Raw genomic sequence first — 15113 nt, 5'->3', positions numbered from 1 at the left:
TGCTTGGGGAGATGTAGAAAGAATGCTTGAGTAATGTTTTAAAATTATTTTTAAAGAAAACAAAAATGCAGAATCAAGTTTATTACCTATTTCTCTCAGAAAGCACAGACTACTTTCATTTCCCACGGAAATATAGTTTGTGATATTCAACTAACGCACAAAAGAGACAATCACCTTTTAATAATATCACCAAGGGCTAAAACCCTAGTTGTATTACTTACAGATTGTAAACACGGTCATAATAATACATACTTAATACAAAAACTTGAGAGTCAGAAAGTATTTGCATGCCCTCTTACAGTACAAAAACCTCCAGATGGTTCTTTTACACACTAAGCTCCACTTCCTCTGTAAGGCAGCAGAGAGAAGAAGGTGTTGTGCAGTCTGTGAGTGAGCTGCCCCAGTCAGTCGTCCAGCTGGCAGAGCAAGGCTACACCTCTCTTGATCCAGTGCTGGACTGGCTGGTCCGTGTTGAGCCTCAGTGCGATGACGAAGTTCGTGGAGTGCCCAGTAGTGGACAGGACCCCTTTGCGCTCACTTGTCTTGTAGAGTGGGCAAACATAGGCATTGGACTTCTTTATGTCTGATTTTACAGCTTCAAAAAAACCCCAAAATAACACATTGCATTCAGCAGATCTAGTGGCAGAAATATAGTCTATATGCAAATGTTAGGTATTTACAGTAACATCTTTAAATGTCAATAAAAATGCAAAATTGTTTTGTGAGCAACAGAATAAAATTATCTGGCTTTTCTTGTTGTGGTTTCTTGTGTGTTTTGTTTTGTTCTTAAACCAAACTAATTTAGCTAAAATTTATTTTCAGGACTTGATGCCTTCCTGTAATTCTACCAGCTTTGTAATACTCAAATACTCAAATATTTAAAATCTGAATAGTTACCTAGTTAATACATAGCTTATACATGAGTTTTTCACAGCTCTACAAGAATTCCAGTCCAGTTGCCAGAGAACCTAACTGCAATTCAAGTCATCTGAGACCCAAGGACAGAACTCTGCAGGAACACTTTGTATGCCCAGATTTCTTGCATGAAACTTGTGCAAAGCATAAAATCATGCAGGTCTGAACAAATTATTCCAATCTCAAGAGAAGGCACAAGCAGATAAAAGTGGCAAATTTTAATACTGCCTATTTGCTAACACTTAGGAAAAACACTTTTAGTAGTAAGTCCTGATTTTGTGCATAAATAAAAGCAGGGATTTACTCCTCTCAGTCAAAGAAAACAAGAGTTGTGAAAATTATCTTACTAGTAGGAAAGACAGCTATCACAGAGCTAAAAATAACCTGAGTAAACCCTGCTAAATCACATAAGGTAAAACACTCAGCTTCTATAAGTCTGTGAAAAGTTCTCCTCAGTGATCTTCAGTAAAAAAGGAAACCACTGTTGCAATTTCTTGTTGAATAGCTCACACATCAGATAATCATACTCACTTGGCTTTATCCAAATGATCGGCATGGCATCGAAGAGCACTTTGGGATACTGCTCAGTTAACATTCCCCTGGAGAGAGAAAGCAACAAAGTAATTGTTTGTGGCTTGAGGGGTTTGGTGGGTGTTTTTTGGTTGTTACTTGCTTGTTCAGTTTTTCTTCCCCATTTTCCATGCATGAAAGAGTACTTAATTTGGTGTGTTATTTCAATAATATGAAAAGTATCACTTAAATTATTTAAACTAGTCTTGTTTAAGCACCGAAAAAAGCTTTCCAGAGTCACAGTAAAACATTTGGCTACTGACTTGGTCCTGTCCCAGCGAGCTCCATCTAAAAATAATCCGTGGATGTAAACACCGTCCTCTGGTGCAGTATCAGCAGTATCCTGAGGAATAACCTGCAGGAAATAAGTGTTCCAAGTCATTAAACTCTCACAGCTCTTTGCTTTTTGAGCTATTACGCCCGTTTTCAGACCAAATCAAACTGAGAATAACATAGTAACCCTTCCTTTCAATGATACTTTTTTACATATCTGTAGAGACAGCAGACTTCTCTGGGTTTGTTAATTACCTTTCTTGTAGGTTACAAACTGAGGCTTTAATCACACAGAAAAACATACACTGGATAGGTTGTTTCCTTGAGTGGAGTTCTGGGTCCAGTGATAGAATTGCTTTTAATCACTTCAAGAATACCTTTTCTGTCGCCCTGTTCTTTTGAGAGTTTTAAAGTTCTTCTAAAAGTTCCTATGCCTTCTGATATTTACATATTTCAACTGAGTTTTCTTACGCATGTTCATGTAAATAATTATTGTTTTACATTTTTTTTTTTTTTTGGTGAGTGGAGAGAACTGATGGACTGTCGGTTTGACCAGTGTGGTTGGAGAGGTGGCAGTTTCAACCTCCAGTACACTGTCATTTTTTGCTATTGTATATATAGTGGAATTAGAAAATAAAGTTGTTTTTTTTGGGTTCTTTTTCTTTCCTTTTACACCTAGCCTGCTTCTGTGAGTTATTTCATGTCACAGTGTGACACTCTTCTACAGAGGTTATTTAGCCTGCCAGTCTTAACAAATATATATCTTCAGACTGCAGTCAGTTGCAAAATGAACCTTCCAGTTAGGATTTATTTACTGCATCTCACCACAATATCAGGACTCAGATTAATAAAATATTAATTTATAGTTTATCCATACCTCAAATTCATATCCTAGAAGGTCAATAGGAATCCTGTGCTTCCTGGCATAGTTTTGCATGGCTCCAGTTAGGAAAGCTTGAGTAAAATAGAATCCTGATAGCCAAAAAACAGCAGGCTTCCCTAACTCATACCAATCCTGGAGAGAGAAAAGCAATACATTGAACAACTAGAAAGAGAGGACTCCCATACTCTTTGACTATTTTCTACATAATTGTACTCAGAAAATCTAAACAAAGCCTATCGCTCCTTTCTCAATAAAGACAAATTATATGGAAAAGTAGATTGAACAATTGGCAGCACTGCCACTTTACATTACCTGTAAAAACTTCAGCCTGGCTAGCAAATCGACAATATAGCTCCCTAATGGTTTTAGACTTGGGTATGAATGCTGTGCCCACTTCTCAGGAACTTTTCCAACAAGGAGACTGCCAGACAGAGCCTCCAGGTCAGCATCCATAACAACCAGTCCTTTAATGGCTTTCTTCAGGTTAATTAGTGTAATGCGAATAGTTCGGATTAAACTAGAATTAAAAAACAAACAATTTTCACACATTCTGCATGACTTGTTAAACATGACTATGTCACTGGAAAAAAAGTAAAATAAGTGGATTATGGAGGCATCTATAGAACTTTTATAGCTTTTTATCTATATATCTATATAGATATCTGCACAATAAGCCACATCTCTAAAGTCATGGATTTGTGCATTAGTGCAGATTTATTTAAGACTAGGAATAGTAATAAAATCTTTTGCTATCTCTGATATCCTGAATCTTTTTGTAAGAGGATAAATTTGGAACTCCAAATGTATCCACTATATTATAGATGAAGGAAAAAGATTTAGATTGCAAAAGAAGAGGGTGTGCAATAAGGATAACTTAGAGATTTAAGACCAGAGAGCATTTGGGAGAAAATTAAGCAGGAGACATGAAGAGAAAAATAGAAAAGCAGGAAGACTCTCCACTAGGAGCAAGGGTGTTTGGACTGCTGGTATCACTGCAGGCAATTAGAAGGGAACAAAAAAATATTTCACACACCAAAGGGCTTGCAGAATATGATTTGCAAGAAATATTTTTCTGTGAATGGAATGATTTCTGGTAAATTTAATAAAATAGAACATTCTTACTGGTTAAATCTTTCCATTTCTTGCACCAGCACAGTGTTCATACTTTCTTCATATCTCACAGGATATTTAATTAGGCAACTTTCAATGTCAAAATCCTTTGGAAGCTGTAAATGATAACACATTTAGAAATCATTCCATATATCATTATGTTTTTACATTAAAGGTGTGCAAATGTGAAAATTTGCACTAAAATTTCTGATTAGTATCTTAACAATACAGGATTCAGTCGTTCAATCTAAATAAAAATCTGTGGGATTTTAATGTTCATTTAAAAAAAAACACCTGGAGTTTTTAATATAATGAAAATTTATTTTTATGTTTCTATTTATTTATTTTAAATTTGTTCACATGAATTAATCAACTGTTCTTTCAAGTTCTCTTTACTCTGTTTTCTCTCTTTCTACTGTCTTCTGCCTATTTAATAAAATTAATAAAATTTCTTTCAACTGGAATATAGCTGTGGTCTGTTACAGCCACACAAGTTCTTACTTTCACATTGCACTAAGTTCCTTTAAGAATGCTTTTCTTTCAAGATGAAATCTACTTTACACTGAAGATTCTAGGTAAGGAATTTCTGCTTTGTAAAAAGATAAATTGAAGTCATTTGTACAATACAATACCTTGCTGAGAATATCATCTGCAATTGCATAAAGAGTGCTGTCACCACCCCCAGAAGTTCCCTGAGAGCCTCCTCCTTGTGTTAAAAGCAGAGATTCAAAGAGGATCTTAGTTTGCTGAAGATCTTTTGCAATATCCACATTTTCATGCAAGCCAAAGACTTCTGGGTGCTGAGTAAAGGGAAGATTCTAGAACAAAATTAAAAAATGTCTGAGTGACATAAAGCACGAGTAATCTCATCCAAGGTTTCTTTAAGAAGTCAAGAGAAAAACTACCACTGGCTTCAACTGCAGGTGAGTGAGGACTTTAGTGGCAGGTATTTGCAGACAGAATTACTGGTGATAGAGCCACCACCTCTCACAGATGACAGAAAGCCATTTCCAAAGCATTCTCAATTATCTATGCTACACATCCCCCTATCTACTTACTGATTCCCTCTCCAAAACATTTGAGATCATGGCAAGGATCATATGAGGATGCTGGCAAGAACCTGAGCACACAATTAATTGTGCTGCAAAACTACCCCTTTAAACCTTTAAAGATTGCTTTGTTAGCACATCACTGTAACAGTGCAAATCTTGTTGCTACATTTTACCTTAATAAACTCAATGTACTCCTCATATGTGCCTTTGGGTGGAGCATAGTAGTTGCCACTGGGAGAAAAAGTGTAACGAGGATTTTCGATGATATCTGGGTTATAGAAGTCATCCAGCATTGTCAGCAGCAAACGTCTGTCCCAGTCATCTGTCACTCGGCCTCCATAGTTACACTCACCAGTCAGGTAGGAGACAGCTTCAAAGGGAACATGGCTATACTCATTGATGAATAACTGAAACACAAATAAGAGCAGTTCTAGAGGCCTGCAGTATCTGCTAAACAACAGTGGGACCTAACAGACTAAAAGGCTGGAAGCTAGAGCATGTGTAAGCTGTAGTTTATGGAGTTTTCTTTCTCGGTGCTGGAAATCCAAATTCTGAAATCTTATTTTTCAGGTAAAAATTATTGTTTAAAATCAAGACATGTTAAGAGCAAAAGCCTCTTATGAATATCAAAATTACTTAGTCATCCAAGTCATTCTTCAATTATTTACAAGTGGATGGTTTCTCCAGTTCAAACTTTGTAGATGGACACTTTTATGCACCAGAAATAAACATGTATTTCACTTAATTTATCTTTTAATCTTCCTCCAATCTCATTCATTAACTTCTTGGTAACTTTTTCAAATCTTCAGCCTCAACTTCTGTAATTCAGTTTTAATTCTCCTGACTTTTATACAGAGTGCCTATAAAACGTTCAAGATCAAGTAGTGTTCACCATCTCATTTTGGGGAAGGAGAATAGTCTGAGGTTCTGTTAACTACCAGTATACATGTAAAAAAAAGTCCCCCTGCTAATCACCCTAATAGATGACTGTCATTAACATGGGCTACCTCAAGAACAGTGAGCTCTTGTACATGACAAATTTAACTTTTATAATACTCACATATATTCATTATATTCCATATGTCTGTAGAAATCTAAACTTTTTATGTCATTTGTAATTTTGAAAATATTTATAATGTAATTGACATTCCTTGCCTTTACAGCTAAAGTCCTGAATATCTATGAACATTTGAGGTAACGTCAGTGTATTGCTCCTTGTGACTCCCAGCTGTTTTGCAAGATCAGAGTTTAGGAGGTAATCAATGATTTTACCTGCAGCTGTCTGATACTGATTCTCAAGTCGGATTCATTAAATCCATAGGGTATATTCCAACCAAGGGGCCCAAATTTCCTTCTCTCCTGAACAAGAGCATGGAAGAAACAAACTCCAAAGAGTAGTTTCTCCCATATCTTTGAGAAAAGCAAAAGAAAAATGTATTATTAACTAGTCTGTAAGTTCATAGTAGTGCGCAACCTGTGTAGTGAGCACCCTTGGATTACCACTCTCCACCCAGGTATAAATCAAGGCCACCACTAAGTACCTTGTGGTTTTTGCCTAGGGAACAAGTGCACACACAGTGCCACATATGCAAGCACATTTAGCCAGTTCCTCAAGTACCATGATGTTCTTTAACGTATAGGGCAACTGACTTCATAAGAATTCCAATAGCACCAGATATTTATTTTTAAGGTGCATTAGATAAACAAAAAGTACAAATGTATTTTTAAAGCAAGTCCTTAGGTGCAGTCACACCTATGTATATTGATAACTCATATCTCTGATCCCACTATTTTTCACTTCCTTCACAGGTAATGATTAGCTAAGTTGTTCACCAGGTATCAATAAGACACATGGGCACTGCAGTGCTTGGTCCCTGGTAGCAAGAGAAGGTCTCCTCAGTGCTTATCATCTCAATAACAACAGACATGCCTTTCTAATCAATGTTCAGAGTCCATGTACATTGTGTACTATGTGTGTGTAGCATGTAAGTGATTTAATAAAGCCTAAGAAACCATTTTAAATATTGCTACATGAAATTACCTGGCATAGGTAATTCTTAACTTATTATCTTTACTATTGCAAAACCTAAATTCACAACCACAGTAAAAATTTTAGCTTGCAATTATTCATTGGAAAGAAATCAATATATGTGTGGATAAAAAACCCCAAAGTCCAAAATCTTCTCAATAGACAGGCACATTACCAGCTCCTTTCCAGGGCATCCAGCAAAGAATTCAGGATCAGAAATAGGATCAGAAAGAAATGACTGAAGTAGGTTTAACCGGAGACCAGTAGGAGGCTCATTTGTCATCTTTACACCATTCTGCAGAATGGTTACTGGAAACTAGAAATAAAAAATAGCAAAACTGCATTCAGATAGTGGGGAATAGATTCTATATTAACAATATACTACTATTCTGTGTTTTTTACATTAACAACTATCTGCAAGAAATTACACTTTAAAGGTCAACAGCTTATAAAAAATTCTCCAAGGCATCAAGAAAGTAAGACTCTGCTGTAAATAATAAACCTGTATTTTAAAATGTTTTCTTGGTATTCAACACTTCACAGATAAAATGCAAGACTAAAGTTTTTAATTTATGTGAGAGCAAAAAAACCTTCTTAATCATATATGCTGACAGATTGCAGGTCCACTGAGTAGTACACAAAATATTGCACATCACAGTATCAAAACATTACAAAGGAAGCTTGATATTATCATGTTTATAATTATTTTTAAATGTCCTTTCTTGGTTAAATTATCTCTTCAAAGCCTCATTGCATTTCAGTGAAGTTTTGTATTATCAGCTCATTCAAGTATACAAAAATTCCCTAAAAATGCCATCAACTGTCCCTAAACAGAGATTATGGGGCCATACACGTACCTTTGGTGAAGGGTAACTTGTAAGCCAAAGTCTGAATTCTGGGTGACATTTTTCACTGTTCAGCTCCTCACATATTTTCTCCAGCATCGGCATCCACGAGACAGCTAAATGACAATTTTGCAAACAAACCCATGTTCCTTCTTCCATTCCTGTTTGAATCATTTTTGTAGCTATTGGTCCTTGTCCTTGTCCTAATGAGATGGACTGAAACTTATCTCCTACCATATCTCTGTCATTTGCCAATTTCAGGAGGCCTTGAACAGAAAGCATAAGATTTTAGCACTCATATATTAAAAAGAAATTATGTCAGAAAATAAAATATTGAAAATCTTCTGTTACTATTCTGTTTACATGTACATACAAATTAGCATTTTGAAGGGGCACAGAGTTCCACCAGTCTGACACAATGCACTCAAATCTACTTGCAGCAAGTGGAAAATAATCCTCACTGTGTATTGAAGGGGAATTTGAGGTCCCTACTTTCTGTGTATACTCACTAGACATGGGATCTGCTCCTGGAGACAGCACAAATATTAAAGGGACTGTAGCAGTTGAATCTAAGTAACTTTTTGCTAGATCAAAAGGTGGTGGCTCTACAAATTTCTTTCCCAGTTTTTCAGTAACAAATGTTGTTATAGCTGGACCAATCTGGTAAAAAAAAAGCAAATACAAACCATTAACATAGACATAACTGCAGCTCTGACAATATCTTTTATGCCTAATTCCCAAGCTTGCAGACACTTCTCTGATTTGCAGAGATTTGAGACCAGTCTTGAAGAGTGATCCAAAAGCAAAGGTTTCACCTCTTGTTGACACATCCCTCGTTATTTTTTCCTTACAATAGGAATAATAATGTTTTTAGAAAATAAAGAATAACATACCTCATATAAATAATATTAAATAACATTAAGACCTTGAGTCAGGCTTTTCCTGATGCAGAGGACAAGCACATTCTCCCTTAGGATCTATTAATATAATTATTTTTAATTAATGCAAGGGAGCAATTGCAATATGCCTTAAATTCTAACATCGATAGTTCCTAAAGAAAATGCAATGCAATTTGCTAAGAGCACCAAAGGCAGAATTTGTTGAAACTTCATCTTGATCATTCAAATCAACACGTTTTATCTCTTTTTGCCTAAAATATCATTTGCCTGAAAGCACATGGTATTAGATAACCTGTGTATTTTTTTTCAGGCTAATATGTCCTGTTCTCAAGTATACTGAGTGCAACAGGAAACATCCTAGGCATGAAAAAATATCTCAAGAGAGCTAGAACAATGAGAATCTTCCAAAAGATTCAGTAAATCATGTCAGAAAGAAAGATTTCAGCTGATGCTTGAGGTGTTTGTATTGGTCACTTGAAAAATAAGAACAGCATTTACTTTCTTAATAAATATGATGAAGAACAGAATAATTACTGGAACAGGCAGGGCAAACTATGCTACAATGTATGGCACAGTCTACAAATATTCCATAATAGATCATTTTACCTTGTCTGGTCTTAAGCACCGAAGAACTATAATCTTCTGTAATTCAGTTAATGAATTATTCAACTCTTCTGGTAATGGAAAGTTGTGAGGCTCTTTGCTATCATACATTTTTTGCCATTCACTTATATTTTCAGAGACATGACTCCTGGAGAAAAAAAACAACAAATACTATAAATACCTGGAGTATTTTGTTTAATGTTTATCAAAGGCAAATTACATTGTATCGTCATTTAAGACACTTCATATCTACATCAGAAAATAATCCTACAGTTGAGCTTCTCCATGCTGAACAGTGAAAAATCTCTTTCCATCATGCTGCTGAGGAGACATTCCACCTGAAAGGTTCCAAGCTGACAATAAGTTCTGCCTGTTCCTGCAGCCAGCACTGCTTGCACCTTCATAGGTCTGGGTGAATTTTCTGCCTCCGCTATTTCAGGAAAACATCACACTTTAACTGAAGAAAATTACCAGGAAATTCAACTAGGGAAAACCCCCCTATTTTCCGTCGCACAACACGCAGAGTATGTCCTTGGCAATGGGACAACTCTCAGATTATTTAAAGGCAGAATCATCATCCACATTGCTACTTAATGAAACACAAAAGAACCTCAAAGAACTTCTAAGAGAGCAGTGTTACTGCATTCAGATCAAAATGCTCCAAGTATTTGCACTCAGTCAGCTAATTTATGGAAGTCTTGTACAGCCAGGTTGTCTCCAGAATTTAGTGTTAAATTCTATTTAAACCCAGGGTGAAATTGTACTGAGTTCAGACAAATAGTTTACTAGAAAAACTCCTTCCCCAGAACTGCAGTGGAATTCTGCTACATCTACCATCTCTGGTTTCACTGAACCCTTAAAACACTGTTTCTCTACCATGAAGACATTTCAGAAAAAAAGTTTCTTTAGGCAACGCTTCAAATAATTTAGAAAAAATAGTTTTATTACATAATATTATAATTAGTGATCTGACTGATTGGAGTAAGTGAAGCAAACATGATAATGAATAAAAGGGGCTGGTTTCCCATTTGCATTCTGGCACTGATTTGGAAAACAGAGCAAGCATTTCTCTCATTATGTTACGTATGTATTGGTCAAAACCAATTCAGGCCAATTTACATCAGTATTTTACCTTACCTCAGTCTTTCCATAGCTGGGAATTCACTGGCACGACATAATTCATCCCAGCTCTTATCTGATAGCCAAGATGGATCTGGATTCTTGTGCTCATTCTTGAGACCCACACCTCCAGTTAGTAGGAACATAAACTCTTGATGTTCTATTTCATTATTAGCCCTATATATATTAAAAAAAAAAAACCACAGTAATTGAAATACAATTTTACATAATATAAACAGTGGTTTTAAACTAATTACACTTCACTGCCCTTTAGGAATGCTTCTACTTCAGTAAGAGCTGAGATCAGAACTCAATATTCTATATTATTAAAAAACTGCATGGTGAAAATGTCTGATTAATACTAAAAGTAAGTGTTTCAGGAGGTAAATCTTAGAATCAATGAATCGTTTAAGTTGGAAAAGACCTTTAAGATCAAGTCCAACCATTAACCCAGCACTGCCAAGCTGTCACTAAACCCTGTCCCTCAGTGCCACATCAACACAGCTTTTAAATGCCTCCAGGGATGGTGATTCCACCACTGCCCTGACCAGCCTGTTCCAGTGCTTGACAATGCTTTTGGTTTCTTAAATAACAGAAATTATTTTTGACATAAGTAATGTCAAAATGTATGTAACACTACCCAGATCCTTTAAAGATAGATGTATCATTGACAAAACCATTGACAAATGGGCACACATTTTTTCCATAATGTGTCCTGTAGTAGTGATACATGCACTCACACACTCTTCCATTTTTTAATATTACACATCTTAGAAAGCCCAAAGTATTCATGACCTTACTCCAAAGGCATTATTATCAATGTGCACAAGATTCCATCTCATCAGTACCTGCTTCCATAATAAAATCATTCGTTTCTGATAGTAAGAGACTTCACAAAAATGAGCTTACATGAGCAAATTACAGCACAACAGAAACGAGAAGAGCAGCTTGTCTGTTTCAAACAGTGAACGACAGACTTGGCAGTACAGATTGTAGGTGAAGTGGTCATTTAGATACTGAAGTCGCTTCTTCAAAACTTTGGATTTATTACTAAAAAGAAAAGAAGTGATAAACTGAGACTTCAAATTTAATAACATATACAATCCGTTAAGTAATCTCATCTATTTAGGGTTGGGGAGGGTTTATATCAGATCCACAGGCTCCACAAGGGACTTAGGTGCCAGTTTCCCCTAAATTTCAACTATACTCCCTGTCTTTTTAGAAGACTGTAGCACTTTTAGAAGTCCCAAGCAATATAATAAGCTGAAATCAATTTGCCACAGTTAAGTGGTGGCACTCAGTCTTCAAAATGGAGCCTATTTCAGAACCTGACTTCGCACTAAGTCACATTCTTAAAAATACTTAAATATAGCATATCCTTGCAGTTCATCATTTGTTTCAACAGTAACTAAAAAGATAAATTAATTCATTAATAAATCTTATTTTTCTTCAAAATCCTGCATTTAAGGAGGTAAATTGTTTCCAAATGGAGAAAACTACTCATAAGAAGAGAATGAAACCCCCGTATTTTGTGCAGACAGACCCTCCTTACCTGTCATGAATGGAGCTGATGTAGAGGCTGACGAACCAGCTGAGGGAGTACTGGTACATGGGGTCGATGTTGGCCAGGTCTGCGATGCTGAAGAACAGCACGGCCGAGTGCTGCGCCACGGGCCGGTACGCCTCCCGCGACTCCGCAATCTTCAGCTCCGTCTTCTCTGCAATCTGCACAACAACAGCAGGGGAGAAACAACAGCTTCTAACAGTCTTAATACTCTTCATGTTCTACAAAAACATTACTACTTAATAACATTTCCAAAATAGTTTCATATAGCACTGTAACACCAGAGTAATGCAACTTTTCTGCTCCAGAAAGCACCACCCCAGTAGGTAAAATGAGCACTTGGCCCTGCCCCAGTGCTGCCTGATCTATTTAACTGCACTACAGATAAACATACTTCAAAACATTTTAAAGACTGAATAAACTACCAGTGAAGATTCTAGAACAGATCCAATTTTATTTCTCTTTCCATTTCACAAGTACCAAATTTACTCCTTCTCCTATGCATCCAAATCAGAGACCTTCTGCTAGCTGCAAATTTTAAAATTTAATTTCTCAGTGTTATTGAGGGAAGCACACATACATATTCGTTACCTGCTGTTTTCTTGTGATCTCATTAGCCATGACTTTGGCAGAATCCAAGACCTGGATGGCAGTCTCATCTTCCAAAATATCACCTTCAGATGACTCTAAAGTTTCTAAAATTTTTTTTTCAATTTCTTGTAGATTCTTTTTATTGGCTGCAGACTGAACAATGAGAGCATTTCTTTCCTCTTCTAAATCTGGCCTAATGAAGAAAAACACAAAAACCAAAATCAGTCAATGTTCATCTTACACTGGCTGCAAAAGAAGCCCATGAAAATTACCCCCTCTTCCTACAGGAAGTTATTTGTGAATATTCTTTTCAGTTTGAGGTGGCTTTTGGTGTTTGACATCTGTTTATACTGGTGAGTATAGATTTCTTCGCATTACTTCTACTCAGTATTTGGAAATGATGGTCTAATCTTTAACATCTTAGCATTTTGAAAATGGCAGTGCATTTTACTTTTCCTTTATTGTATCGCTGCTGCCTGAAAAAAAACACCAAGTGATATGCAGAGCCAGTTTACTGCTGGAAGCACTTCTGTTAGCAAACAGTTTACCCCAGTTACACAGACATGCCTGTCTAACCCAGACACTATTTCTCTATGCCTCTGTGAGGGCTCAGATATGATCCACAATCAGTTGCAGAAGTACTTTGCATTTATTTCATACAAAATTAAAATGAAATCCTCATTGTTCTGCATCTTTGTCTAGCAGTTCAATCACATTGAAAAAATAACAGTAATGATACAAATAATATTTACAAAGTTTTCTAACATTCAAGGAATATTTCAGGAGAAAATTGCAAAATTGCCAAGAAAAAACAATGATTTCACATCTGCTGTTTTAATTAACTTGTGGACACTTACCCCTCACATTTCCCTAATAAACTTTTTAAGTAATACAATTTTAATTTAAAGCTGTTACTGAGCAACATTTTGTTGTCCTGATTTTTGTGTCCAATAGCGACAACATTTATGCCTTGCAACATCCAATTTTCTATACAATAAATTAATTTCCCATTTACTTGGAATTATGCCATAAAATCCTTTAATGACTGTTTACCATAATGAGACACTTACCTCTCTTCTGCTACAACAATACCTAGCAGCTGGTCTTCAAGTCCCTCTGGTGTTATCATAAAATTGAGTAATAAAACTTTTGTAGCAAGTTCAGGCATGTAGTGTGGATTTCTTAGTTTTGTGGTAATAAAAAACTTGAAATCACTGGAATACTCAATAATGCTCTCACCAAGCCTGATACACTCCACACCTCCTGAAGTTAAGAAGAGAAACATTAAGAAAACTTATCTACTCCGATTATTCATAGGAAAAAATACTTCTATCGTTAAATAAAAGCAAACTTCTCATCAATGACAAATTTGCTGATAAGTAAAAATTAGTAAATATATCTGATAGTCTGAAAAATTCTCACAGACTTCAGTGAGGCCACTTATCACTCTCAGCAGATGAAATCAAGTCAATCCTATCACTACTATACTTCCAATTTGCATATACAAAAACTAGAGACAGCAAGAGAGAGCTGTGGAATTATTCCCAAATATTCTATTCTTACAGATTACTCCTCCCTTGAATTATTTGTCTGAAGACAAAGAAAAAAAAAGTGTTTGAGCTTTACTTTCCTTTTCTTTTTAATTCTGAACATGAAAACCAATAAAGACAAACTAGGTAAGAAGGAAGGGAAGACATATTTTTCTTTATGTGCACTTTTCTGTCATCTAACAGGAGGAAAAGTTGAAAACCAAATTCATAGCTACTTGCTAAGCACAGTGAAAATTGTGCCTCAAGCAAAATGTTTTGACAGCTTTATTTGTGCAAAATTTAGCAAATATTATTGTTAGACTAAAACATATGAAAATGAACAAGCAAAACAATTTCACTGACAATGTTTCCTTCACAGAATTTCTTTCGTTTCCTATAGCGATCTGGTAAAGGTTTTCACATAAAACCATTTTCATGATAGGCAGGAATGACATTTATTAAAAAGCAAAATTTCAGGCTGTTGTGCAATTACCCTTCTCTTACCAGAGGCAGAATTAATGCAAGAAGAGAGCAAGATGAAAAACATCAGGTGGTGCCAGAAACTAGAAACTGAACATTAATGTCCTCTCCTTCAGGTCCCTAAATTAATTCTGCTGTACCTTGTTTAAATGTCTGTTTAAGCAGCAAAGGTTCAAGAGATGGGTCTAATTCTTCCCCAACGTTTTCTAGCAGCAGTGGAGTCCCAAACTGAATGCAGTTCTCCACAGTTCTCATATAATCTGTGTCACTGATCTTGATAACATTCAGACGGTTGTCCTTCTCAAAATTCTTGATCCATTTATTTGCTTGACCTTGAGGATCAATCATTAATGGCCTAGAAAACACAGGACAGTTTCCTCAGTGCTTGCAGGCATTTTCCAAAATTTTAAACTATTTTATATGTTTCGGTGTTAGACTATTGAGAAGAAGTGATACAATTTAATTATGTTATTTTAAGATAACAGTGAATAAATAATGGATGCATTGGTGTTTTACAATAATTTGAAAAGTAACAGCAGAAATAGCTTTAAAAGTTGCAAAAAATGTTTAACAATTTTCATAAAATAACCAGAATACAGAATTCTTGTAAAATATTGTTCCCCCCACCCCACCCCGGAATGTAAAGATTCC

At 35.8% G+C, this 15113-nt stretch overlaps 1 protein-coding gene across 1 annotated transcript in view; it reads right to left on the bottom strand.

The window, feature by feature from the left end:
• Window positions 1-160: 160 nt before the first annotated feature.
• DNAH12 (dynein axonemal heavy chain 12) overlaps window positions 161-15113 on the bottom strand; it is a 58821-nt gene continuing 43868 nt past the window's right edge. The window contains exons 57-75 of the mRNA XM_053953918.1: window positions 14603-14817; window positions 13524-13716; window positions 12454-12646; window positions 11851-12023; window positions 11208-11348; window positions 10317-10475; window positions 9183-9327; window positions 8187-8337; window positions 7690-7943; window positions 7008-7148; window positions 6076-6213; window positions 4977-5210; window positions 4384-4569; window positions 3764-3867; window positions 2954-3158; window positions 2636-2773; window positions 1749-1840; window positions 1447-1514; window positions 161-595 (exon numbers count right to left, since the gene is read on the bottom strand). Of these exons, the coding sequence (XP_053809893.1) occupies window positions 405-595; window positions 1447-1514; window positions 1749-1840; window positions 2636-2773; window positions 2954-3158; window positions 3764-3867; window positions 4384-4569; window positions 4977-5210; window positions 6076-6213; window positions 7008-7148; window positions 7690-7943; window positions 8187-8337; window positions 9183-9327; window positions 10317-10475; window positions 11208-11348; window positions 11851-12023; window positions 12454-12646; window positions 13524-13716; window positions 14603-14817 (3121 nt within the window). The 3' untranslated portion in view covers window positions 161-404. The remainder of the gene's footprint in view (window positions 596-1446; window positions 1515-1748; window positions 1841-2635; window positions 2774-2953; window positions 3159-3763; window positions 3868-4383; window positions 4570-4976; window positions 5211-6075; window positions 6214-7007; window positions 7149-7689; window positions 7944-8186; window positions 8338-9182; window positions 9328-10316; window positions 10476-11207; window positions 11349-11850; window positions 12024-12453; window positions 12647-13523; window positions 13717-14602; window positions 14818-15113) is intronic.

The sequence above is a fragment of the Vidua chalybeata genome, chromosome 12 (genome assembly GCF_026979565.1).
Source record: "Vidua chalybeata isolate OUT-0048 chromosome 12, bVidCha1 merged haplotype, whole genome shotgun sequence".
NCBI lineage: Eukaryota > Metazoa > Chordata > Aves > Passeriformes > Viduidae > Vidua > Vidua chalybeata.
Note: the sequence above shows the minus strand (reverse complement) of the source record. Positions and strands in the feature narration are given on the sequence as shown.